A 27,320-nucleotide genomic window follows, 5' to 3' on the forward strand; every position below is an offset into this window, starting at 1 on the left:
CCAGTTAAAAAAAATCTGGAATATTAATAGTTGGTTTGAGCTGGTGACGCGAAACCATGATGTGCAACTCGTCGGCGGCGGCAAGAGTCATGCCATTGCCATGCCTGAGAACTCCACGTCTCCACGATATGTGAGGATGCCAAGGGCAAATGTGCAAAAAGAATGCAGATTCCCAAAAAACGAGGAGGCGAGGGGAATCATTCTTTGAGCACTTGAGCTCGTGAAGAAATCGGCGACAATTGTGTCTTTGCCCTCGTTGCTGACGAATCCTCCATTCCACCTGTTTTGGAGTTCAGTTTGGATAGTTTTTGTTGAACAGTACATAGATGCATCGAGATTGAGTTTCGTTATTCTATCGCACGTGAGGTCATACTGTAAAATAAGGGATCTGCTACTTCAGGTCATCATGTGCATGAAATGTAGCCTTTTTACGGTCATACACGTGAGCCCAAATATGATACGGTATTCAAATTCTTATACTCATTATATTTTTCTCAAATCTAAAATAAAAAGCTACTAATAGCTTCCGTTAATGATGACCGTTGGATTGCGATAGGATGCATAGCTTTCTTTCCGTTTTGGAAATCGTGTAGCCGAGGTACATGAATTTTATGATGGATGATATAAATTGGGTCTATTTCATTAAAAAAGGAATACGGTAAAATTTAGATGTCACACGGTCATAGTACATGTTCCAGGTGGAAACGTTTGTCATCACCATGTTGGATTCGAGATAGAGGTGGAGCTAGGGCCCAGCACCCTTGGGTTACTGTCTAGGTTTTATTGTAGCTCATCATAGAACTGACGAGTTTTTTATTTTTATATTTTAGAGGTGGTAAGGATATTACGGTGGCAACGACACCCTTTACCACTCTTTCAAAGGATAGGTAGGGCCCACCCCGCACCCATCGGTCATACTATCTCTTACTGCCCACTGAGAAGACGAGTAGCCTCTTTGCCACCCTCTCAGGGGTACCCGCCCTCTCAGGGGTAGTTAGCCCCTCGTTCCCACCCTCTCCACTTCCCTCACAGTATAAAATGCTAAAAATCAGTCAAAATAGTCATTTAAATCTAGAAAAAAAGAAAGAGAATGGGTGAAGAGGAGAGGGAGGCAACACGGCGAAGCCCTACTGTTTTTGATCCGTGAATTTTGGATCTTAATTTTTAGTAATTTTTCTAGACTTATGTTTTTATTAGTAATTGAAGTACCACTAGATCTAGGGTTTAGCGACATAACAATAGTTATATTATATGAGACCTATGGTTTAGAAAGATATAATATGCTGTCTTTTGTAGTATATTGTAAACATCAATTTTAACATGATAGGATAGCCATCAGATGTATAGTAGTATTTAGAGTACGGTAGTTTTAATTATCTAGATTTACATAATAATGATCTAAGTAATAATTATAGATAATTAGAAACTTTATTAAATAGACGGGTAGTTAATTAGTTTAAATTGGTTAGTTTGCTTAGCAACAATATTGATTATAGTGAACTAAATGTATTGTTAGGTGATCATCGGTGTTGATAATTTTATTAGAGTTTCGATAATTAGAAGTATAGTTTTCTGGTATTAACATTGGACATATTTTTGGATGTTTTCAGGGATGCCCGATAAATTATATTTTTCAAATATATTATGGTGAAAATCAAATTGATTATGGTTCTAACGATGTAGATCTCTCTGGATTTCAACATATCGTCAAGGGACTTAGTAGAGCCAATGAGAGGACTATCGTGGGCGTGTGCAAGTGGCTGATGCGTCATTTTTAACTAGATCCCTAGCAACATGAGTTTAAGCTGATAGTTGTGCTAAGCCGTGCTACTCAGGGGTACTTTGGGGAGCTCATCCCGATTAATGTGACATCTACTTGGAGACAGTACGTAGATATATTATGTGAATATGGTCTCCTCTTGTTTTGCTAGCAGAGGCATACCAGAAGGATCCAACAGAGATAAATATTGCAGAAGCAATAGTAGAAACAAGTCAGATAGTGGTGGATAAAGCAGACTCGACAACTGTGAGGGACGAGCAAGACGTTGGCGATGTGCGGGAGATGCACTCGAGTGATGTAGATGTAGCGTATGATGATATTCTAAGAGAGGGGTGAATTATGATACTTAAAACTATTTCGGCTCCAAAAACAACACAAGATAAACATATATCAATTTCTATCTAAATATACTTTAGGTTTATCTAGTGTGTCTACTCTACCGATCAAAGTGCTTGCAACCTATCTAAGAAGGTAAATTGCAAGTAAGTAAATACGAAAACATAAATAAGTTAGAGAGAGCAGACTCGGCATAAGGATTTTTTCCTATGGTATCCCCTAATTCATGTTGGAGCTCCACAAAGGATATTCTCTTAGTTGGCACCCGGTCATGGCTCTTGAGCCACCAAGTCACAAAGATAAGGCCTCCACTCAGATGAGCCACCAAGGTAAGGTCTCACCACTAGTCTCTCTTTCGGATCCTCACCGTCATGATCATTTTGGAGCTTGAGCTACCAAGGCAAAGGTCTCCGCATCCCCATACACACTTCTCGTCGTCGCTCCACACCAAGTTGGAGGGTCAACAAGCTTGAGCAACTTCGGCTCAAGTTGCCGGCGAGTCACCAAGACTTCAAGGCGTTAGCGTACCAAGAGGTACAAGCTTGGATCACTCCTTGATCCACTCTCTAGGTAGCAATCACCTAGCAACACACTCTCTAGGTCTATAAACATTAATCACTCTCTAATCTTGTGCCTAATTGCCTTGGATGATCACTTTAAGCACGTTGATGGCTTGGATGTCTTCTCAAGTGTATATGAACTTCTCTAGACTCTAGTTGCACGCCACACCTTCAAATGACTGAGTGGAGGGGTATTTATAGCATCAAACCCGCACAGTAGCTATTAACCCAACGACTCTGAAAAGTTGTTAACACCGGATGATTCGATGAGAACAGTAGTACTAACACCGAATCATCCGGTGAGTACACTCTCACAAGCTAGCCATTGGAACCCCACTCAAGCCACTGTGAACACCAGACACTCTGGTGTATACTCCTTCTTCATCATCAGACTTTCCGGTGAGTATACCTTAGCCATCTGAGCCAACATCTTCTCTGTATAAATTGCTCTGATGTCTTCTCTAATGCTTATCAATCTATCACCGGGCTATTCGGTGAGCAATCCTCAGCCATCCGAGCCAAATGCAACCCTCTCTGAAAAATATGCTCCGGTGTACACAAGACTACATCACCAGACCATCTGATGGCTTGAGCTTTGCCTGCCTCTTTTGTATTGTTCTTTGTCCGGTGTATTTGTCCGCTGTACTCTTGCTTCATCACCGGACTATCTGATGCCTTCAAAATCTTCTGCCCAGAACCAAATGCTCTGGTGTGTACTGCTTGTTGAACACCAGATCATCCAATTAGTTGATCTTCAACTTCAACTCTTGAAACTGCCTCTGCTGGAATTGCTTTGATGCTTCTACCTATTTGACACCGGACCATCCGGTGAGGCAAAACTGCCTCTATCTGTATGAACTGTTTATTATCCGGTGTGTGAAACACATTCAACACCGAACCATCCAGCGAGAACAAAATTCCTGAGACTTTTCCAATTCAACCAAACTTTGTTCCTACTTCGGTGGCTTCTGTATGTATTGCATCCATGAGATCTACTAACATATATTCTTGATAAACATGTTAGTCTCATTAACTATGTTATCATTAATCACTAAAATCACAAACATGGGCTAATAGGGTCATTTTCCTTACAATCTCCTCCTTTTTGGTGATTGATGACAACACAACCAAAGCAAATGACAAACAACAAATGATATCAAATGTAAAGATCATAAATGAGCACAAAGTCTTAACATATTACTTGGATGAATGTTATTACCAATTAGTCCCCCTTTGTTGTAGCTCTCCCTTTCTCTATTGCCACTATTTCCCTTGATTGATCTATGCAAGAGCTTCTCTTTTGTCGATCTAGACACCTTATGTTGCTTCTAGCATCTTCTTCTTCTCTCCTTTTGTCAACTTCGGTATTTCTAGACCATCTTGCTTATTGCTACAATCTCCTTTACCTTATTACCTGCTTCTTGCTTTGGTCATCCAAATTCTCCCCCTTTATCAACAATCTCCAAAAAGGACTATACGCACACGTTAAATTCAAAGAGAAAAATATTAGAGCATATGGGAGAGAGCTTCACACATCATGATCTAATTGAAAGTATTACAAATGAATGGATATCACTACAAATGAATGATACCAATTGCAGGGTATGATACCAATTGTAGGCTATGATAGCGCATGGATTACGATTTATGAAATTCACATAATATAGTCTAAACTCTCCCTATATGTGTGCATATATATGATGAGAATAAAATATATGCACAACTAAACAATATGTCAAGATAGAAAGTTTAAGCTATATTATGCATGGAGGTAGCTTAAATGAACAAAGATTTGACAATGATACTAATTAAAGCGTTTGAGCATTACATATCTCTGCAAACATGTTGATTGCTCCATGAGACTACAAAAGATATCACTGACAACACATGTTAGTCTCAAAATCATAATCTATAGGATATACTCTCCCTAAAAGTATACATACAAGTGTTGAATACTTATGAGATATATGCACTTGTTATTGATAATAATGAGGATTTATCCTATATATTGGATCATAGCATATAAAATATATCAATTATAAAACTAGTGCCATAAAATAAACCTACCACTAATAAACTATGTAGGTTGCTCATGGATAAGAGATAAACACAAGCAACCTACCATATAATATTTACACCTAATTATTGTAATAAATTGAAATAAGCACATGCAAACCTAGTCAAGGTAAGTGAGCTACATCGAATGAAATGATTTTGAAACTAGCTTCGTTACCTCTTTTATTTTTGGATGGGATTTGGGTATATGATGTTCATGATCTTCATCAACGCACCCAATCTTGTACACTTAGCTTCTTTGTTTAAACTTTTACTTCGTCTTGTGAGCCAAGTCTCCAAATCCCCATAGCCGCTTCGGGGCTTCAAGTCTTCTTTGAAACCCAAACTAATGTGGACCCTTTTATGTTGGTGATTACTTTTTTGCACCCAAATAGGTTGGTTCCACCTCCTATCCTTCTTTCCAATCATGTGTGCAACCACTTTGTCATTTTCCTTCTTCTTAAGCTTGTAGTGGTTGCTCTTTATCTTGTTCTTGTAGTTAGGCTTGGTGTAGAAGTTGGAGGTCTTGTTGGAGAGGTTCGCCGTCTTCTTTTTCTCCTTGGTCTCCTTCTTCACTTGCTTACATTGGAAGGACTTGTGTCCTTCTTGATGATATTTGAAGCATATCACGGTTGACCCCTCCGCAAGCTTCTTCACCATGAAAGCATGATTATCTTGAAGAGGTTGGAGAATTGCTCTTTAATCTTGCCAAGTCCTTCTTGAGCTTCTTCACTTCTTGCTTAAGTTCATCATTATCTTGTGCAATGAGTTCATTAGATTTTTCTATAACAACATTCTCAACACAATTCTCATTCCAAATGGGTGAGCTAGATAAAGCATATAAATCATCACAAGAAGTGGAAGCATCTACCTTATGATTGTAATTAAAAAGAGAGGTAGATAGCTTCAAATGGACCTTAGTTTGAGATTCAATGCACTTAAATTTAGCTTTAAGCTTTCCATGCTCCTTGTTTAGCAAATTGAATTTACACAATAATTGTTCATAATTAGAAACAAAGGTAGCATGAATATCATTAAGTGCATTGAATTTCTTAAGCTCTTTAGATTATTTCTTAAGGGTCCTTTGTTTCCCATTGATCAAATGAATAAGTTCATCATAGGAGGAAGAATCCTCATCAGATTTATCATCTCTTCCATCGCTATCTATACCTTTGGCTATAAGTCACTTGTAAGATGACTTGCGAGATGACTTGTGTGATGATGAACTTGAGGAAGAGATTCTCTTGGAGGAGTGGACGGTGAGGCTTTTATCACTTGAGCTCGAATCTTCATCATCACTCACCCATCTCCCTATGCTTGCGAATGCTTTGGCTCTTCCCATTGTCTCCCTCTTCTTGATCTTAGCCTTCTTCTCTTTCTTGATGTGATCAATTGTTTTGACCAAGTCCTTCATGGAGATTAGGTGATCAATCTTGGAATTGATTTTCTTAATGTTCTTCTCTACTTGTGAGATGTGCTTGGTGACTTCGGGATCCATCCCTTCATCGCTTGAGGTGTTTTGCTCATCTTCTTCATAGCTTTCTTTATCTTCATTTTCATCTTCTTCACTTGAGCTTGACTCTTGCATTTGTCTCCTCATCCTTGCCTTCATGTATTGGCATTGAGTTTACTTGCTTGTAAGAGCAAGATTTTTGGTGTCGGATGAGATAGGATCTTCCACCTCTATGATCATGGTTATCTTATGGGCGGTGATCTTACCGAGCACATGACTTGGAGTCATTTTTTTGATGTCGTTGTTGTCGTAGATGATGGGGATGATCAACTTGTACTTAGGAAGAAGATCTTGAAGTATTCTTCTTACCACTTGATCATCTTTAATTGGCGTTAAACCTAACCCATTGATCTCAATAATAACAATATTCAAATGAGAATACATATCATTAGCACTTTCATAGGATAGTTGCTTGATGTCATTGAGCTTAGTAACAAGCACATGATATTTCTAATTGCACATATCATTTGTGCCTTCATGTATTTCAATGAGACTAGTCTAACTATCATGTGCATTAGTGAGAGAATAAACACGATTAAATGTATCAATACATATAGATGATAAAATGACACTCTTGTACAATGCATCTAATTATCTCTCCTTGTTGTTGATGTGAGGTTTCATCCCTTCCTCGGTGACTCTTCAAATATCCAACTCTCAGGCTTGCAAATAATAAGACATTAGAATTTTTCAATGAGGGAAATTTGTACCATCGAAAAGTGAAGCACTATGAGAATCCATCCCAACTCCGGACGTAACAACTCTAGGGTGTTAAGCATGTCAAGAGCACGAGGCTCTAATGCCACTTGTAGGGATCGATGACGTCCTAAGAGGGGTGAATTAGGACACTTAGAACTATTTCAGCTCTAGAAACAACACAAGATAAACCTATATTAATTTCTATCTAAATATGCTCTAGGTTTATCTAGTATGTCTACTCTACCGATCAAAATGCTTGCAACTTATCTAAAAAGATAAATTGCAAATAAGTAAATGCGGAAACGTAAATAAGGTAGAGAGAGCAAACTCGGCATAAGGATTTTTTTCTGTGGTATCGATAGCATGAACGTCACCCCTAGTACACGTAGGAGCTCCACAAAAGATATGCTCCCTGTCGGCACCCAGTCACGGCTCTTGAACCACCAAGTCACAAAGATAAGGCCCCCACCCGGATGAGCCACTAAGGCACCAAGGCAAGGTCTCATCACTAGCCTCTCTTCTGGTTACTCGCCACCATGATCACTTTAGAGCTTGAGTCACCAAGGCAAGGGTCTTTGCGTCTCTGTACATGCTTCTCATCGCTGCTCCACACCAAGTCGGAGGGTCAACAAGTTTGAGCAACTCCAGCTCAAGTTGCCAGCGAGTCGCCAAGACTCTAAGGTGCTAGCGTAACAAGAGGTACAAGCTTAGATCACTCCTTGATCCACTCTTTAGGCAGCAATCACCTAGCAACACACTCTCTAGGCCTATAAGCATTAATCGCTCTCTAATCTTGTGCTTAATTGCCTTGGATGATCATTTTAAGCACTTTGGTGGCTTGGATGTCTTCTCAGGTGTATATGAACTTCTCTAGACTCCAACTGCACGCCACACCTTCAAATGACTGAGTGGAGTGGTATTCATAGCATCAAACCCACGCACTAGCCGTTAACCCAACGGCTCTGAAAAGCTGTTAACACCGGATGATCTGGTGAAAACAATAGTACTAACATCGAATCATCCGGTGAGTACACTCTCACAAACTAGTCCCTGGAACCCCACTCAAGCCACTGTGAACACTGGACACTTTAGTGTATACTTTTTCTTCATCACGGACTTTCTGATGAGTATACCTTAGTCATCCGAGCCAAATGCAACCCTCTCTGAAAAATATGCTCCGGTGTGCACAAGACTACATCACCGGACCATCCGATGGCTTGAGCTTTGCCTGCCTTTTTATATTGTTCATTGTCCAGTGTATTTATCCGTTGTACTCTTGCTTCATCACCAAACTATCTGATGCCTTCAAAATCTTCTACCCAGAACCAAATGCTCTAGTGTGTACTTCTTGTTCAACACTAGATCATCCGGTCAATTGATCTTCAACTTCAACTCTTGAAACTGCCTCTGCTAAAATTGCTACGATGTTTCTGCCCATTTGACACCGGACCATCCGGTGTGGCAAAACTGTCTCTGTCTGTATGCACTGCTCATTGTCCGGTGTGTGCAAAACATTCCACACCGGACCATCTGGTGAGAACAAAACTCATGAGACTTCTCCAATTCAACCAAACTTTGTCCCTGCTTCAGTGACTTCTTCATGTATTGCATCCATGAGACCTACTAATATATATTCTTAACAAATATATTAGTCTTATTGACTATGTTGTTATTAATCACCAAAATCATAAACATGGTTTAATAGGGCCATTTTCTTTACAGTAGCCGATGAGGGGGAGCATATTCCTAGCATAATTGAAGAGATGGAGAGGGAGGATCAAGAGTTGAAGAAAGTCATTGCCGATGAGGATTCATCCGACGAGGAGGGAAATGCTCATGTTTCTACAGAGTGGAGGAATCAGGAATTTTCAAAGCTAGTGACGAGTGAGGATCATCAGACACCTGGGAAATATCATGAGAATGAGGTGTCCTAGGGTGCTATGTACCCTAATAAGGAGGTTATTATTGATGTAGTGAAATTCTGGCCGCTGTCTCTTTGGATGCAGTTCAAGGTTGTGAAGTCGAGCAAACGAGAGTACGATGTCAAGTGTTTAGTGCCTGATTGTCCGTGGCAGGTGCACGTATTCAGAGGGAAGTGGGTTGACTATCGGAAGTGCTCAATAGTTAGGGAGCATAACAATCATATTAAGGAAATAGAGTTCTCCTACTAGAACTTGTCATATGCTTTTGTTACCAATGTTATGTATGGAGAGATTGTGGATAACCTAAAGTATGAGCCATGATCAATAATCTGTGCTATTGAGAAAAGGTTCTAGTATACAATAAATTACACCAAGGCATGGAGGGCGAAACAGAACGCTATTGAGATGAGGTTGGGACATACGAAGATTCATATGACAACTTACCACGTCAATTAGCGACAATATGTGCGAGAAACCCTAGAAGTTACTTTGACATCAAACATTACCCCTCGACTGATGTGAAGTATAGAAGAAGCGAGTATTGCAGCGTGCTTTCTTTGCATTTGCGGAGTGTGCTTTCTTTGCATTTGCGGAAATCATCAAGGCATTTAGGCACTATCGACACATCATTTGCTTGGACGGGATATTCCTCACTAGGAAGTATAAATGATAGATATTGTCTGCAATTGAGGTAGATGGGAACAACCATGTCATGCCACTGAAGTTTGCCTTCATGGAGAGTGAGAACGGAGAGAGCTGGTATTGGTTCCTTGAGCGGGTCAAGCATACTATTGTTCTCGACCGGCCTGATGTATATTTGATTCATGATAGACATGCAGGGCTATTGCAGGCTTTGCTGTATATACAATACGGCAATGTTTGATGGTGTGTAAGAACAAAGTTGCTCGACTTGAAGAGCAGGTGATGCATGAGGCATATGGGTGCAAACTTTTATAAACAATTCAAAAATAAGGACTTGATGAATCTTTTCAAGAAATTGTGCAGCCAAAATCAATAGAGAAAGTTCAACACACTATGGGCAAGACAAGATGAACTAACCACGAAGAAGACATCTGAGCTAGCAGACACAGGAGATGACCCGATTGCTCTTGGACCCATCCCAACAGATACTCCCCAGATAGTAAGTAGGTTAGGGTCAGCTATTAGGAACTTTTCGCAGTGGATATAAAATGAGCTAAGAGAGAAATGGGCATTGATGTACGACACTGGAGGGGCAAGGTATGGGATAATGATAACTAATCTTGCTGAGATCTACAACTGGGTTATGCGGGGTATGAGGTCCCTCCCACTTGTTGAGATTGTTGAAGGTATTGTGCATGAGACTTACAAATATTTCATTGATCGCTACGCAAATGCTTCGAAGGCAATGACAGATAACTGTATGTTGTATGGATCGATGCTATATAAGTACATGTAGAAGGCTACAAAGAAGGCACATATGCATCGCGTCAATCAGGGGGGAACTGCGAAGCACATATTCAATGTCTTGTACCGTGATAAGGGTCGTAGGGGTAGCAGACATGAGCGCCATGTGCAAGAGTGTGTGCTTAGGATTGAAACATGCATCTGTATGTGCCAGAAGCCACAATTGCTACACAAGCCATGTACACACGTCATAGCTATATGTGGGTCGCACAATATGCTAACCAGACAATATGTTTCCCACTACTTTATGAAAGATCAGACACTGAAAATATGGAACCATGAACTTTATGGCTACAACATTGTTGATACGTTTATAAGTAATCCAGGTCCCTCACAAATCTATGTGCTAGACTTTGAGAGGATGAAGTACATACCGGGATGTCGACAAACTCGGCGGATTCAAAACGATATAGATGTATCCGAGGCAGGTCCAAGGATGAAGCAATGCAGTAAGTGCGATCAAACATGTCACACATACAAGTATTGTCCGAAAAATGCACCTAGTGTGTAGATAGGGTCATGACGGCGGTCAAGTATGAATGTATTTAGCATATCTCGATGTTATATTTGTAAGGTTTTCGCCTTACATATGTACATTGTATTTGGACCTTATATTAGTATTTGATTGTATACCTATATGTTGTAATATGTGCATGTAACTTTGTGTGTATGTATATTATATACTGTTCACATAAATGTGTGTATATTTTTATATAACAGACTGTTTATATTTGGTTTCAATGTAGATATGATGCACCCACTGACACCCGAGCTTCTTGACCCTATAGTGGACAAGAAGCACCATAGCTTCTTGTATGCCGTTCACTAAACGGAGTTAAGAGTTTTTTGACCACGTGGCCTCGGGGACCTACTTATGATCGATGATCATTAGAAGCACCGGTATGTCGTGAATTAGCTACGCATGTACCTAATTATTTATTTATTCCATGCTCTACATTCACTTAATATTTCAAATGGTTCAGATTAACAACATCTAAACTCCTATTGCTGTGTCGTTTGGTGGAGGCCTGAGTGACAGAGAACCCTGAGGTAGCAGCGAGGCGATTCTATTACGACTGCTCGCTGATCACTACACTGGTCGACCGGTGGAGGCTTGAAACCCACACTTTCTACCTCTCCTGCGGTGAGATGGCTTCGACATTACAGGACGTAGCCTACCTATTAGGCTTATTTTGCATTGGAGTCGCTGTTGGAGTCGTCGACATGGATGCAGACTGGAACATAGCTCGTTGTGGTGTCGACATAGGGTACTATGAAACATAGCTCTGTTTCACTTGCCACATATTTTTATTTAGATTTCTTACTATTTTTCTCCACAGCCGCACTGGGCGCACGAGCAGGATCTTTTTAGGTTGCAATTCAACCATCTGCGTCCAGAGGATGTGGTCTGGACCTCTTACACAACAAATTGCAAGAAAATTAAGATTCCAACAGAACTAGTAGTAGTTAAACCTTTGTCTTGCCTAATATGGTGCGAGCCTATGAGTATAGTATTCGTCTATATGCACAATAATTTCAGACAAAGACGTGATATTTTGAGATACTAAAGACAGCAAGCAAGAATATGTGGCACATGTGATCGACCAGGATCGAGGAGGAGGTCGCTAGTGGCTAGTTGCAAGTCAACTGCATGCTAGGTTTGGACTCCGGACGCGCGCGACACATGGCATGGGCGTGGAGGCGCATGTAAGCACAGTTGCAAGGGGGCAAGCGCTTCGATGGGGGCGCGCGGGGCCAGGGAGCTGGCTAGATCGTGTCTAGATGTAAGATAATATTCTATATCCTAAATGTAGTACAATATAGTGTATATATTAGTATTGATATTTTTTAAAAAAATGCATATCGAAGTCGAAGTATGGCTGTATTGCGTATTTGTATCGCTGTATCCGGACAACATAGCCTTGCAACAAAGTTGCGCCGTCTTCTTCTTCGACGACAAGAGCTCCATGGCTGCCACCTTCTTCGGCCCCGCGACAGTCGGTATTGGGGCTGACGTTGTTGCGACCATCCCCACTCTGGGCCCATTGACGCCGCGTGCGGGCTGCCGCAGCTAGTGCACCTCTCCTGCGCGAGGCATTGGGGGTGCCCCACTCGTCCCCATCGTTAGGCTCGCTGATGCCATGGCAGCTGGTGCCGCTGCGTGCGAAACTTGAGGTGGGATTTTGTTCTTGTTTTACTGCTGTGAAGAAGGAAGGAGAAGAAGAAATGCCGTGGTGGTTTTGGTCCTGCACCAGTGAGGGACTAGAAAGATGGCGCGGCATTTGCCGTGCCGCTGAGCCCGGCTCGTGGGGAATCACATTGGTAATTATCATATACTTGTATACAAACTTCTAATAAAAAATACTATTGTGCACTTGCAATATTTGTATCAGATTTGTCTTTTCTACTGTTTAGCTAAGTAATTCTTAGCTCTAAAAAGAAAAACAGCAACTGTTTTTCTTCTCCAATTTGTCTCAGTGATGAGCATTGACTCAAGTTCAACCACCGTGTTTATATAAGCTGTTTAGCATACTGGTACTCTAAGATAGTACATACACGAACGTGTTAATATAAATTGCAAACTTATAAAATAAAAAGAGCTAAAGAGTCCACGTGAATTCATAATTATCTTATGCGATTTATCTCTTGACCGGAGAAAGCTTACGCGGTGCCTGCGCGGGCTGCTTGTCATTTTAAGCCACAATCAGATATCCTTGTTCCATCTCAAACCAAAGGAAATGGTGTACTGAATGCAAGGAGATAACATTGCTCATCAAACTATCAATGTCAGAGAACAAAAAATGCACCAGAAAGGAATTGACTTGGGCAACTTCTGTTGCCACGGTTGGGCAGCTCGTTTAGAAGGACCAGCATGAAAATATGACTTATGATCAATAAATATGTTAATGTAAAAATAACATATGAGAAATATTAGGCATGTACCTTGCGGCCCATCACCGACCACCAGAAAGAGGAAAAAAAAAAGAGAAAAGAGGGAAGACACACTGCCAGTGGGGTCCAACTTGTCTGGACTAGCAAAACAATGTCTCTGGTCTCGAGCAATTTAGACCCTTTGCTCCAAAAATTATTCTTCCATCTCCATTTCAAAAATTGAAAAGATGATGTCTACAGCTCCAAAAATAGTGCCAAATTTTGTGCTTACAGACCAATTACTAATAAACATTTTCATTTGATTCACCAAAACACCTTTTTAATTAAAATTAAAATTCCTCAAAGTTAACTACTTTTGAAACACGTCTTCTGTGGCAAAACTGGAGGAGCGACACACCAGCCAAGGTCACCTGCGCGCTTTCAGACACGTCATCTACACACTGTAACCTCATCCTAGCCTGACGCGTGTGACGGTGTTGTCCATCCGTCCATCAAGAAACCCCAGCGCGGGCATCCTTATCCCCTCGCTGAAGCAAAGTCAGAGGATACGATTCCGCTGCTAGCTGTCTCGCTCTCATTTCCTTCCTGTCACCAGATAATAGCAAGCAACAAAGCAGCTCCTCATCTCCACAAGTACCGTCCCTTGGATCTGGAGGAGAGGACCCGACCGAGCTCCCTCACCCTTCCCTAAGGTGCATCATCAATCGGAGCACCACCCGCCTAAATCCAAAGCCCCGGTGCACTCCGAAGAGCAAGACAGTAGGTACCTCCTCATCACAGCTTTGCAAGTCAGATCCTACTAGCTCAATAGCTCAACTAAGAACTAATATTCTATCCATTCATATTCTGCATCAATGGAGGTAGTGGGGGCGACCATAGGCATCGATGCGGTCGAGGAGAGCCGCCTCCCCATTGAGGCCTTGATGTGGCCGATGAGGAGCCGCCATGAGGAGCGGGCCAGATCCGTCGATCTAGGATTCGGATTTCGGCGCTTATATTATGTGGCGCCACCCTTCGTGCCGTGCTCGTGTGTCGTGCGTGTTCCTATGGCAGCGCGGATTGGCGGCAGGGCTAGCCGGGGGACGACGTGGTTTGGCCGCCCGCGCTTCGTCGCTGCCAGGGACGTCGTGGTCTGGTCGCCTACGCTTCGTCATCGCCGGGGGACGCCGTGGTACCGCTGTCCACTCTCCGTCGCCCCCCCCCCCCGGCGCCGCCGTTGTGGAGGACAAGTGCCACCGGGGCCCAGGACCTGTGGCAGGGGCGGACCCACATGTAGGTAGGGGGGTGCACAGGACACTGGATAGTTTTCGTTTTTCAGGGATCCATTATGTACATCAGGCCCATATGACACCTTCTGTTTGAACAAATAGGACACCTGGACGGACCGAACATGCATAGTCATATGTATAGGACACCCGGTCATTTTAGTTCTAGGTCCGCCACTAATCTATGGTACCGTGCGTCGAAGCCGGAGGGTGGACCAGCGAGTGAAGGCCGGCGGTGAGGGAGAAAAGCTACGAAGACTCTAGAGACACTTTTTATTTTATTTCTCTAACCATGTGGTGTAACTGTGGAACTGGTTTTTTTATGCCATCCGTTTGACTTTTTATCCGTCTGATAGAAAAGGGACGGTGTAAATTTTTGGCTGACGTGGCTCAATGAGGATGGATTTTTCTGTCTAGGATTCGGTTATAGAGAAGATGTAGAGAAGATGGAGCCGATCAACTGCTTGCTGTTGGAGAAGAAGCATACCACTTGGAGAGGGAGGGAGGGTGGGGACACATGTCAGTGTGTGGAGGATATTTCAACTGCCTATGTGACAAAAATATGATGTTAGAGTACAAAATCGTTGCCACGTCACGTCTAAACCGCTTCACACGATTTTTGGAGTTGCGAATCAAAATCAAAATTAGACAAACGCAAGAGTTAAAACTAAAAAATTGACTTTTTCCTATTTCTTAAACAATGCGATTGCTCATCTGCTATTGCCAACCGGACAAATACCCAGCTCTCTGGCCCACCTGCCAGGGCTGATTATTGCCGGATAGAAAGCACTCATGGCCCCACCAGCCACTGACGCTCACTCGAGGTCCCACCTGTCAGTGATTCACACTCACAACGACTAACCTACTAATCCCCAACCCCCTCGGCCCACGTAAACCCCTAAACCCCAGAAGCTTCTCCTTCCCCGAAACCCTAGTCCGCCATGGCCCTCGCGCTGCGTCTTCGGCGAGCCCTCGCCGCCGCCGCCTCCACCTCCTCCCCCCTATTTCGCGCTTCCACCTCCGCCTCCATCTCCCGGACCCTCCCCCTCGCACCCTTCGTCCTGCTGCCGCTCCCGCGGCTGCCGTGGCTGGTCCCCGCCGCCGCCGCGGGGTTCCGATCGACGGCGGCGTCGGCGGCGCGGGGAGGGGACTATGGGGGCGGGGCGGATGACATGAAGATCTCCCCCGACGAGATCCTCTTCGAGGGGTGCGACTACAATCACTGGCTCATCACCATGGAGTTCCCGGACCCCAAGCCGTCCCGCGAGGAGATGATCGAGACCTACCTCCAGACCCTCGCCAAGGTCGTCGGAAGGTATAACAAAATTCCATCCATTTCGTGCAGGTGTCGGTTCTGTATCAGAAATGTGTGACTTTTGCTTGGAATGGGGCTTGGTGCCGCGATGAATGAATTCCTGCAGGTGGTGAAATGTGGTACTGAATTGTACGATTGCTTCATCTCGTTGTGTGTTGTGTATGGTCTAGGTGATAGGGGATGAGTAGGGTGTTTCATCTGAAGGGCTGCACGTATTGGTATTGTTTCTGTGCTGATGGGAATTTTTTAAAATAACAAATTTGGTTTGGCTCTTGATACTATTATGTACTAGCAATTAAAAAATAAAGTGTTGTTTCAGAATGCTTCCAGTCATGCTTTCCAACTTCGATTTTGATTGGTCATATCATGTGGAAATGATACAAGCAAATTTGCCTTGAGAAAAAAACTTTCATAGTGTCAGGTTTTACCAATATAATACAATAACTGGCCAATGTCTGTTTTGGAGACTGTGGCAGTTCCCAAAATAGCACCTGTTTGTGACTGGAGGGACCTATTTTTTAAGTCAGGAGAGTTCATCCCCCTAGCAAAACAGTTTGTTATTAATCTGAAGTTTAATTACCTGGAGTAATTGCACATCTTGGATATTTTTTTTAATGTGATAGCTTTGAGAGCGTGAGTAATTCATATTTGGTGTCTGTGGATGGAAATTGTCTCACCAGTTTACTTTGTTATGTTGTAAAGTGATGAATCGGTTCTAATTCTGGTGTGTCACTGAAACTCTTCTGTCCTTGAGATCTGGTGTTGAAGTTTGAGCATCAGAAGTAGTTTCATGTACATTTTAGTTTGTGTTAATGAGGGAATAAAGGCTGCCCCATAATGTCAAAACCATCTAACTCCCATTCCTGTTTACAATTTTTAACTTGATCAGTATAAACATTTCCACAGGGGAACCATCCTGCCTTTAATTTAGGGCATAAAGTAGCCTAGGTCCACATGAGGACAATGTTGAAACATGAAAGTAGTCTCAGGGTCCACCTAAAAATAACATCTATTGTCTGAACTGTTACATTACTCCTGTTTTGCTGTTTTCAGTGTTAACTTTGAGTAATTATAGAAAAGGAAGTAAGAAGGATTTACCTTTGGAGGATTAGTAATTATTGTAATTATTAACTCGATTTTTGGCAATATAAATTTTCAGTCATCAGAAGATGTACAGTCATCCATTGTCAAATCATGTTTACGCTTCAAGGATCACACAGACTATATACAAATATATGGTTTCTAGTTTCTGCAGCATTGTGCTGTTCTATTATTCTGTGGTTTACCAGCTGGAATATTTGTGCCAGTGATCTATTTTTGGTTAATGGACCCCATGCAATTATTGTATATACTGGGTTCAGCTCTTAACTCGTCAGGTTATTGTTCTTTTGATGCCCAAGGCCATTAGTGCATGGATTCGGTGCCATAACTCTTAACTAGTTAAGTTGTTGATTCGTTGCTCTTAGCCTCTTAGAGTGCTTAATCTTTGTTATATCTGAGATAAACAATTGAATCCAAGCATCTGCAACATATAGTTTGCCTCATTTGCTGATCTGAGCTTCTTGTAGTTATGAGGAGGCTAAGAGGAGGATGTATGCTTTCAGCACAACAACTTATATCGGTTTTCAGGCTGTAATGACTGAGGAAATGTCAGAAAAATTCCGTGGTGAGTGAACAGGGTAACTAAATTTATGTTTTTCTTGCAACTAATATGATTATAACTTTATAGTACTTAAGTGCCTGTTTTGGTATTTTGCTCAGAGTTGCCTGGAGTTGTTTTCATTTTGCCTGATTCATATCTATATCCAGAGACAAAGGAGTATGGAGGTCTGTTCCATTCTTGTTTTCGCTTTCCTGAATTTACCATTTATTAATTTCAAATATTTCTGATTTTGTTTTGCTTGTATACTGTGAGTTAATAGCATTCCATACATTTCCTTGAGTTTCTAATGGCACAATTAAAATTCAGTGCATCTAGTACATGATACTTGCGTAGTTGTCATGGCGTTGGTGTAGCGACGCCATATCGGCGTGGCGGTTTTCTGGCTCTCGCCACGCCGAGACCACGGCGCTAGCGGGTATGGCGTCCTCTGCCACCGTCATCCCTGTGCTCCTCGCCATCCACCGTCGCCCCTACAATCCTTGCCGTCCGTCGCTGCCGCACCTGCGCTCCTCGCCGTCCGCCGCCACCCCTGCGGCCTGCGCAGTCCGCCGTCGCCCAGCAAGATCCAATCCATCAATGTTGCCGTCTGCTCATTGTTGAGAGAGATGGAGGGGGAAGATGGTAGCGATGGAGATTTACGCTGCTCGTTTGTGCTCGAACAGAGAGAGAGTGAGGAATGAACGGGATGCGAGGGGGGGGGGGTGGCTGCTGTTTTGAGGCTGCACAGAGAGAGAATGAGATAGAGTTTGGGACTGATTGGGCCAAGTTGGGCTGCTTTCATGGTGGACGGTTGGATGCAACAGGATCTTCTGTGCATGCCAGCCCCTCTCTTCTCTCTTCTCTGTTTTAGCACTTCTGTAGTATTGCTCAATACCATATGTCACACTAGTTCGGGTAGGCTGGTGGCACTTAAGTTAGCACTAGCAATTGTGAATTCTGAATTTCTGATAGCATTATAGCACACATTTTAGAGCTTGGCTATTTTGATTTCCTAATACCCTAGACAACTTTTGAGCTGCATTTACATTGCCATTTGCCAATATAATTTCCTACTATCCTAGAGTATAATGTGTGTATTCGCCACACCACACGCCATAGGTGCTGTAAATGTGTGAAGGTGGTGGGTCACCGTGCCTTGCCACACTGCCGTAACAACTATGGATACTTGATAGAAATATATGCTGAATGTATGCATTGATTTAATCAGGAGACAAATATGACAATGGTGTCATCACTCCAAGACCACCACCTGTTCATTATAGCAAACCATCAAGGACTGACAGGAACCGTAACTACCGAGGAAACTACCAGAGCGGCGAAAACTACCAGAATGGTCCTCCACAGCAAGGAAGTTACCAGAATAGTCCGCCACAGCAAGGAAACTTTCAAATGTACCGCTCGCAGCAAGATGGAAGAACTTATGCCCCACAGCAGAGTTATCCACAGGCTGGACAAGATGCTAGAGGTTATGGGAGGAATGATTATGCAGACCGTTCAGGTTACAATGGACCACCTGGTGGATTCCAAGGTCAAGCACCTCAGCACCAAGGGCATGTAAATCCAGCTGGTCAAGGTCAAGGTTACAACAACCCACAAGGCCGCAGGAACTTCTCACAAGGGCAGAGAGGAGATTTCAGGCCTGGTGGCCCTTCAGCACCTGGTGTGAATCCTAGTTATGGTGGAACTTACGGCCAACCATCGACGCCTGGAAGTTATGGGCAATTGCCTCCATCAACGTATCCTGGCGGTAACCAGGGCGTTCCTGGTGTGAATCCTAGTTTTGGTGGAGACAACAGACAGGGAGCAGGACCTGCATATGGTGGAGATAAATGGCAAGGGGGTTCTGGTCAGTATCCTAGCCCAGGTGAAGGACAAGGAAACTGGCAGGTATGAGAACATTTGATATACAAATTTTCACTTGTAAAGTGGTACTACTGTTTCAACTGAAATAAACCACTTTATACTCTACCAATATATCTAGATCTACAATATGCATCTTTTTGTTGCAACCTTCAAACTTCAAAGAAACCTGTCACTATCTTGCGTGTAATGATTGGCTAGGGATAGATTGAATTCATGCCGTGACTATATGTATGCCAGATGTCTGGCTACAGTTTTCTACGTATTAAATTGTCTTTTACAATTACAAACTTTTTTTTTTCATTTTCGATTCCTATACCCCTTTTCTCAACTTGTTATTGTAGTGCCATGATAAAAGTGCAAGAATACATCATACCCAGTTGTAACAAAATGCAAGAGCTAGAACTGATTCTGCAGCAGCCCTTCCCTGGAGGAATTTGCCTATGAACTTATGTTTCTATTTTTAAGAAAATAGTTCCACTGGCTTTATAGAAAGCAATAACATTTGTCTTACAGCCTTCCACTGGCATTACCAGCTTACCAGATCGCACAACTCTTACACAAGCTAACAAAGCATACGACCCCACTTAGAAGTTTCTCCTATGTTACATAACAAAAGAAGCAACCAATCAAAGCTCCTGCGAGGCATTGTGATAGCTTCTGAACCATGTCTTCATCTCTGTTATTGCCGAGAGCCGGTCTTTATCAGGCACACACAGAAGCAACCAGGCACTAATAATATACTCCCTCTAGTCCGAAATAAGTGTCGTTTTGGACATTGACACGGTTCTCAAAATACAACTTTGACTACTACTTTTTTTTTATAATATATTGATAAAATATAGCAAAAGTATACTATTATGAAAGTATTTTTCGAGACAAATCTACTCGTGTCATTCTCAATATCAACCTCAATACATAAAAAGTAATTTGTAGTCAAAGTTTGAAATAGTTGACTATATGCAACTCAAAACAACACTTTGGATTAGAGGGAGTATGAACTTATATCTCTATCTCCGGTTAAACTTTTGCTGTTATCTATTGCTGCTCATTGACACTTATTTTGCTGTTGTGCAGGGTAGTCAGTAAAAGCTCAGACAAGCATGAGACTTGAGATATAGAAATCCCCACCTGTAAAATAAACGACTGCGGTGCATTACCTTCTCTTTTTGGTTGCATTCAAATCTAGACTTATGGGCATGCTTTATTACCAATGTTATGGATGCAAACTTAAATTTCCTTTGTTGAGCCATATGTTGACATTTTTAAGTGTCGCGAAATGTGAAACATTCTTGTCTGTTTATCTTACATGTTCTCTGCTTTTGGTGAATGCTGTTTTATCATATGGATGTTTGTCATGGAAGAACTCATCCCATGTCCATCGCAAGTGAAACAAATATAACAGGATGATGCCTAACATTTTGGACAAATGGTATCGTCTTCTGAGATGCATGCACTGTCAAGATATGGTCATCATTTCACCCATATTTGCAAAAGAGGCAGCGCATCCAAAGGTGTGCATCATTGCTTGTCCTATCAAGTGCTTCCTGTTCAATGTATCCCTCCTTTTTCTCTGAAGAGAATGTTATCAGAAATTCAGAATTCATGCTGTTGATCAGTTAGATGCCCATTGACATTTGTTGAAGATTTTGTCCTTTGAAGCCGGTACCTTTGGGATGCTTTGTTCCATCTTGTCATTGGGTATCGAGATCTGTTCAGATACGAAGTTGCTTTTGCACGAGATTTCAAAAGATTTTAGGCCAAGTCAACTGTTATTGATGCCCATTTTCCTTCCATGAAAATTAAAAGTACAGCTTTTAGGTTATGGCGACTTGCAGAATCATTCCAATTCCCGAATCTAGAATTTGCCCCTTTGAACTGAATAAAGCTCTTATAACGGGCAGTAAATATGTGGGCGAATCATGTCACAGCTACTGGTTTTGTTACAAAACTGTGTAATTGGTACATCTTATCAAGGTAAATCTATGTGCCAATATTGTTAAAATCATGTTAAAGCTGAGCTGCTAGGCTAAACATTGCATCCATCTTAACTTACGAGTGAAAATATCCGGTAAAAACCACCGCCTCGGTGAAATTGTAAATCTCCTCCAATAAACATGCTTAGAAGTTTGGAAGAACTCTTAAACAATTAGAAGTTTTGAAGAACTCTTAAACAATCATACATATTGATTTTCAAGGTCAATCTTGTGTACATTTTCTTTCACGATTCTACTGAACGTTTGGTTTCCGCCGGATATTTACCAACTTACCAGATATGGTGAAGCAAAGCCTGACATGTACCTTTGGCTCTCCCTGAACCGGCACAATTTATTCCTTTCAAGACCTTGATAACGAGGGCTTGGATCTATATCCATAGAAATTCCAAGACACTGTTCATTTAAAGGTCTATTTGGATAGCGAGGACTTTCATCTATATCCATAGAAATTCCCAAACACACTCTGAAGGGAAAAAAAAATCTCCATTGATTTTCGACCTGCCGCGAATAACACCATACCTTTGTTGCCATTTGAAGGAACAACAGATGAAGATGCCATACACCTGACCCCTCTCCTTGTCCACATTATAAATACCTGGTGCAAGCTACCAGTGCTGCCACACACCAGGCCAGGCCAAACAGAGCTAGCCATAACTCAAGAAGAAGGGGGGGCCTTACATGGAGATGGAGAGCTTCCCTTTTGGTAGCCAAGAATGACTTGCCTATGCATGCCTTCTGTTAGCAAATCCATCAGCCATGGCAATGGCAAGGATTTCTGGAGAAATCCTTGCATGATGGATGATACAATGTGGCTGCATGGGCCGGTCTTCTTGGCTAACCAGAGTGGCTCTCATCCACCATGCCAGGTCACCCTCTTCCTGATTTGGGAATTTCCCAGCTGTTTTAGCTCTCTCCACCTGACATTTGGTGATGTATCCTGAACCCAGCCTTTGAATTCTTGTCCGTGCATCCTTTCCAGAAAAGTTTCTAATCTTTGTAGATAAGAAAAATTTGTTGTTTCTTCAGTGAAGTTTTGGATCCAGATAATTCCGTGGTGCTGATTGAAGAACATGTGGTTTTTCAGTCCATCAAATTTACAGGAGAAGGGGGACATGCAGTGCCAGATCACCAAATGAAATCTTGATTTCCATTTTATGTGAAAAGGATAGTAGCTTAACATCCAACTTTTTTTTAAAGCAAAGTGACAGGAGCTCTGCCTTTCAGCTTAACATCCAACTTGGGCGCCCAACATATTACTACTATTTAATTCTTAGAAAGCAGTGAATTTCCTTTGCATGGCTACTAATATTACTGCTTCTGAGAATCAAAAAAATAAAATAAAATATTACTGCTTCTGTAGATGATCATCAGGTTTGTCAGGTATGCAGTGGCAGTCACCAGATCCAAGAACGGCTCCTGCCAACATGCACGGCCACGAGGAGTATGTGACTGCGTGTGTGGCAGCGTACAAGACCCAGATCGCCACACGTGTAGCATAGTTCCCACGTGCACCGCTAGTTCCAACGTGTGATTTTGCCGTTTGCGCGTTGCATGCACTGAGGATTCCTTCGTCGTCATAGGTTAAAAAAGGCCATGTACTAAAAAAGTAACTGTATATTTTTCGTCCTCTTTTTATTTTTACTTGTCGTTTTGTGGCACAGTTATTCGTCTTTGACAATTACTTTTCCCAAATATATATCGGTAAAAGTTACTGGAAATAGAATGTTTTGAAAGAACTTTTCATAACAATACTAACACCATTTTATGTCACAACCGTTAATACTTTGGGCAAATTCCTTATTTTCCATAAAAAACTTCCTCTTCCCTCTTTGCCACTAAAAAAATTTGAACTTCCTTCATTACCATCGATTTTATCTTTCGTTACTTTCTCGCTATTCGATCCACATTTTTTTCAATCCTCGTTTAAATTCACTGTTTACTGGTTATGTTTATCCAAAAATCAGTGATCTTCTATTTTTTAAAAATTTTTAGAACTTTTTATACGTGTTTCATAATTCATGTGCAATTCATTTTAATTGAATTAAAAAAAAACCTATGTAGAATTTAAACTAAAATTCTCCGCAAAAATACTACTTTATAACTTCTAACAATTGTTAGACACTCAAATAAAATCCAAAAAATCTGGAAAAAATTCACTAATATTATTCTTATGTGATGGACTAATTTCTAAAAGTATTTTTAGCCCTAGGTTATACAGTTAAAAAGTGAGTTCCTTTGTAATGCTACATTATATGTAGCGTGATAAAATAGATGGAAATAGAGTATTACAAATGAACTCACTTTTTCACCCTGTAACTTAGGGCTGAAAATAATTCTAGAAATTGGTCCATCATATAAGAATAATATTAGTGAATTTTTTCTAGATTTTTGGAATTTTATTTGAAGACTTAACAATTGTTAGAAGTTATAAAAGTAGCCTTTTTTTTTAAAAAAGAATTTTAGTTTAAATTCTACACAGGATTTTAGATTAATCCAATTAATATGGGTTGCATATGAATTATAAAACACGTACAATTTTTTTTTTAATTTTTTGGAGAAACAGAAGACTACTAATTTTTTTTTAGAAACATGACCGGTAAATAGGGAATCAGTGAACAATGAATTTAACGGAGGATTGAACGGAAATACGGACGGAATGGTGAACCAAAGATAAAATTGATGGCAATGAAGGAAGTTCAAAATTTTAAGTGGCAAAGAGGGAATATGAAGTTTTTTACGGCACATAAGAAATTTGCCCTAATACTTTTGTGTGTACTAATGTTTACAGTTTTGAAAGTTTAACTGTATTTATTGTTAAATAACATCTATTAAATAATGGAGGAAAGAATCGTGATGACAACTGAGTCATTTTTACGCCGGATCGAGGGTGGCCTTCTTCTTATTCTAGGTCCCAGAGCAGGATTCAAATCTCTCCGGTAATGAGCTGTTCACTGGCGTGACCGGTCTTACCAGCCATGACCGCTGAAAATTTCTCTTCCAAAATTCAAATTCAAATTTGAATTTAGTTTCCTGGGAACGTGGTTGTTGCGTCTGAGTGGACTTTGATGAGGCAGTACTGGAATCTAACTGTGCAACTATGGTTCAACTCCTACCAAAGCCATATGCGCAGAGATTAGCATTAGACCATTCCTAATTTATTTTTTTGATATTTTAGAGGAGAGAGAGAGTAAGAAATTAGTGTTAAGAAATAAGCTTCTAATGCATGTATGTGTGTTACTTATTTCTTAAGATCTTCTAAAATAATTTAGGAATAATTGTAAAAAAAACCACTACTCCTGGTGTTATAGAAGAAACTAGCTCTATGAGAAATCCTAGATAATTGTGAGATAATAAATTATTGGGGCATTTGCAAATACCTCTCTAGTTTTTTATTTTTTGCAAGGATGTCACTCGAATGACAGTTTTAATAGTATTTTTGCAATTTTCTAGTGGCAAACTTACAATAACTTTAGCTTACCACATCAATTTTTTTTACTTACGTGAACATCTAATTAATATCTAAAAAACCAATCATATTGAAGCATTAGGAGATACTTATGCTTCACAATTCAAGAGTCCGTTATGTTTGTTGATGGTGGTCTTCCCAAGTTAGTAGTTGAATATATAAAGAGAGAGCATAATGTTGTAGCGCATGAGCTTGCGCAATTAGTGAAAATGTTTTCTTATAGTGCAATATGGTGCAATTGTTCACCTTTCTGTGTCGTTACACACAAGCCATGAACGATCATTGGTCTGATGCTTTAGTGAAACCAATTCACAGGGTGTGATGGGCATTGTGTACATGTTAAATCTATTAAGGCTAGCCTCGTATGCTCTTATAATAGTCTCACAGATCAATACAAGATAAACATGACATAGAACTATTATTCTAAGGAAGATATGAACATGTATAAAAACTCTTTTATGTGTTCCTTTGATTCATCTACTCGAAGGACCCCCATCTCTTTTAAAAGTTCGTAAGATCACCGGTTCACCAATCGTTGACAGTTGGTCTCGTCCGTTGGGATCATGACAATAAGCGTCGAAAATTCTGCACACAACATGTCATCGATTTCGCCTAAGCCTGCACCGAGGACTAGTTTCTCAGACGAGGAGTTCTACGATAATTTCACCCCTTCAACAGATGAACCTTGATGAAGAATTATCTGGCGACGATTCAGGCAATGAGGTAAGCGTTTCATGGATCAATACGCAAAGGACAATGACATTGAGTTTGAACCGCTCGGCTACCATGGCAATCGTGAATGCGATATTCACCACAAGTTGGGATCCTCCCTCACAGCTTCCGACAGCATGAATTGTCTAGAGACCTACTCGGAGCAATCTGATAAAAAATCCATGATGGATATGGATTCCTCCTCTGGTGGAGATTACCCCCGAGAAGTCTTCGTCATCAGAGATGGTCTGGTTAATCATGGTGACGATCCTACAAACACGTAGATCCCTACCACTCTGATTCCAGGCGACAACTAGCTTCCGCTGACTATGCCTCCATAGAACTAAAACCCTAACGGAGCACAGGGTTTACCATCTCATGACCACGCTATAGATATGTAATGGTGTAAAAGCTCCTCCTTCTACAAGAGGCTCTCATACGCCCTCCGACTACAGATATGAGAACCCCAACCGGTAAGGGCTGGATGAACTCGGTGACTGGCATGATGAAGGAGGTTCTCATTCAGGTCAAGAACTCCTATCTAGCTGCCGTTGGGAATAGCTCTATCTAGGGGAAGTTTCACACCACCCCTTGTCGAGATGGATCGAACTCAGAGAGGCGCAATCCCCAGAATAGGACGACCCGGGAGGACAACCAAGTAACTAACTATCTCAGGACCTCATCGGTCAAAGGTCATCCAATCAACAACCTCTGTGAAGTTCTCAATGAGCAAGACACTCGAAGACCCTCGAGGAGGCATCGACGAGCCTCGACGATCTGATCAGAGGACATCCCGTCACCGCTCGAGCCGGGGCCAGTCTCCAACCCCCGTGGACAAGACGCCTTAGGCCACCCGGACCAAACAAGCTATTAACGGGTGCAAGGCCTTCTCTCCAGATCTATAGAATGTGGACTAGCCGGTAAGGTTCTACCCCAGGTCGATTGAGAAGTACAATGGGAGCATGAATCCTGTTAAGTTCCTCTATATCTATACCATGACTATCCAAGTGGCTGGTGGGGACGAGATGGTAATGTCAGATTACCTCCCCACAACCCTTGAAGGGGTAGCTAGAACCTGGCTGACAAATCTATCATAAGGAACAATTACTTTTGGGAGCAGCTCTGCTATGTATTTTGAGCTAACTTCTAGTGTACGTATGTTTTTCCTGGCATAGAAAATGATCTCTATTGTTGCTAGTAGATGGAGAAATAAAACCTTGTGTGAGATTGTGTGCTGCTTCAGCAACACCTGAAACACCATCCCCAAGATCAACGATTATGAAGTTATCCAAGCGTTCACTTAGGGGGTTAGGAGCTGATGATTCATTGAAGACGTCGCCAGAGAGGAGCCCAAGATGGTCAAAGAGCTCATGAAGATCATCGATATGACCGCCAAGACCGAATATGCATTCCTCTTCATCAAGGAGAAGACCTAGGGCATCAAACGATTACAACCCGGGCTTGACAATGACAAGGTCAAGAGCAAGTGCAAGAAGAATTCCAAGGAAGCTAAGGGCAAGAAAGCTAAAGCTGATGAAGTTTTTGCATATCTGCCCGACACCCATCTCGATAAGCGCTCTGGTTTGTCCCAGGGCAAGAACTATACACCAGGCACTAGCGAACATGATAATAATCCTTGGTGTGATCTCCACCAGACTGACAACCATAGCCTCCATGAGTGCCACCTCGGAAAGAAGATGGTCAAAGCTGAGATTGAGAAAGCAGCCAAGGGAAAGAAGATAAAGGTCACAACCCAAAGCAGAGACTCTAGCTCTAGCAACAGCGAGGGTGACTAAGATCCGATACCTTTCCAAACGGACGAGAGGATCGTTGATCATAT

General features: G+C 41.7%; 1 protein-coding gene across 1 annotated transcript; it reads left to right on the top strand.

The window, feature by feature from the left end:
* Window positions 1-15,334: 15,334 nt before the first annotated feature.
* LOC133886996 (DAG protein, chloroplastic-like) lies at window positions 15,335-20,614 on the top strand. Its single transcript, XM_062326908.1, has 5 exons — window positions 15,335-15,783; window positions 17,352-17,449; window positions 17,545-17,610; window positions 18,654-19,333; window positions 20,384-20,614. The coding sequence occupies exons 1-5, from the start codon at window positions 15,410-15,412 to the stop codon at window positions 20,393-20,395; spliced, it is 1,230 nt and encodes a 409-aa protein (XP_062182892.1). The 5' UTR covers window positions 15,335-15,409; the 3' UTR covers window positions 20,396-20,614.
* Window positions 20,615-27,320: the final 6,706 nt, after the last annotated feature.

Source organism: Phragmites australis, chromosome 12 (assembly GCF_958298935.1).
Source record: "Phragmites australis chromosome 12, lpPhrAust1.1, whole genome shotgun sequence".
In the NCBI taxonomy this organism is placed as follows: Eukaryota; Viridiplantae; Streptophyta; class Magnoliopsida; order Poales; family Poaceae; genus Phragmites; species Phragmites australis.

Coding starts and splice junctions, on each gene's coding strand:
- LOC133886996 (XM_062326908.1), top strand. CDS start 15,410: ATGGCCCTCGCGCTGCGTCTTCGGCGAGCCCTCGCCGCCGCCGCCTCC. Junction 15,784..17,351: donor CTCGCCAAGGTCGTCGGAAG/GTATAACAAAAT, acceptor AGCTTCTTGTAG/TTATGAGGAGGCTAAGAGGA. Junction 17,611..18,653: donor AGAGACAAAGGAGTATGGAG/GTCTGTTCCATT, acceptor TGATTTAATCAG/GAGACAAATATGACAATGGT.